Source organism: Apaloderma vittatum, unplaced genomic scaffold (genome assembly GCF_000703405.1).
Source record: "Apaloderma vittatum isolate BGI_N311 unplaced genomic scaffold, ASM70340v1 scaffold25591, whole genome shotgun sequence".
Lineage (NCBI taxonomy): Eukaryota > Metazoa > Chordata > Aves > Trogoniformes > Trogonidae > Apaloderma > Apaloderma vittatum.
This window is the reverse complement of record NW_009697720.1, coordinates 516-743: the sequence shown is the minus strand read 5'-3', so window position 1 is coordinate 743 and position 228 is coordinate 516. Positions and strand designations below refer to the sequence as shown.

Here is a 228-nt window from a genome sequence, read left to right as displayed (position 1 = left end):
CCCCCTCCCCCGCCCCACCCGGCGACCGGCCCCCCGAAAGCCCCCGCGGGCAGCTTCGTGCCACTCCTCAGCCCGGGAGTACACAGGCATTTGGGGTCCCCGGGGCACCCCCAGGGCTGGGGAGGGACCAACTCACGTTTTGATGACCTGGCCCAGGTCATATCTGTCGGTCACCTCGGACGGCTGGTTATAATCTTTCTTGTCTCCCAGCGTCACGCAGCCAAACGG

The 228-nt window shown here is 67.1% G+C and overlaps 1 protein-coding gene across 1 annotated transcript in view; it reads right to left on the bottom strand.

Moving 5' to 3' along the window:
• Nucleotides 1–225, bottom strand: part of CAMKV (CaM kinase-like vesicle-associated) — a gene marked incomplete at both ends in the record, with an annotated part of 1,988 nt that extends 1,763 nt beyond the window's left edge. Inside the window, one exon of the mRNA XM_009877756.1 lies at nt 137–225. Within this exon, the coding sequence (XP_009876058.1) occupies nt 137–225 (89 nt within the window). The remainder of the gene's footprint in view (nt 1–136) is intronic.
• Nucleotides 226–228: the final 3 nt, after the last annotated feature.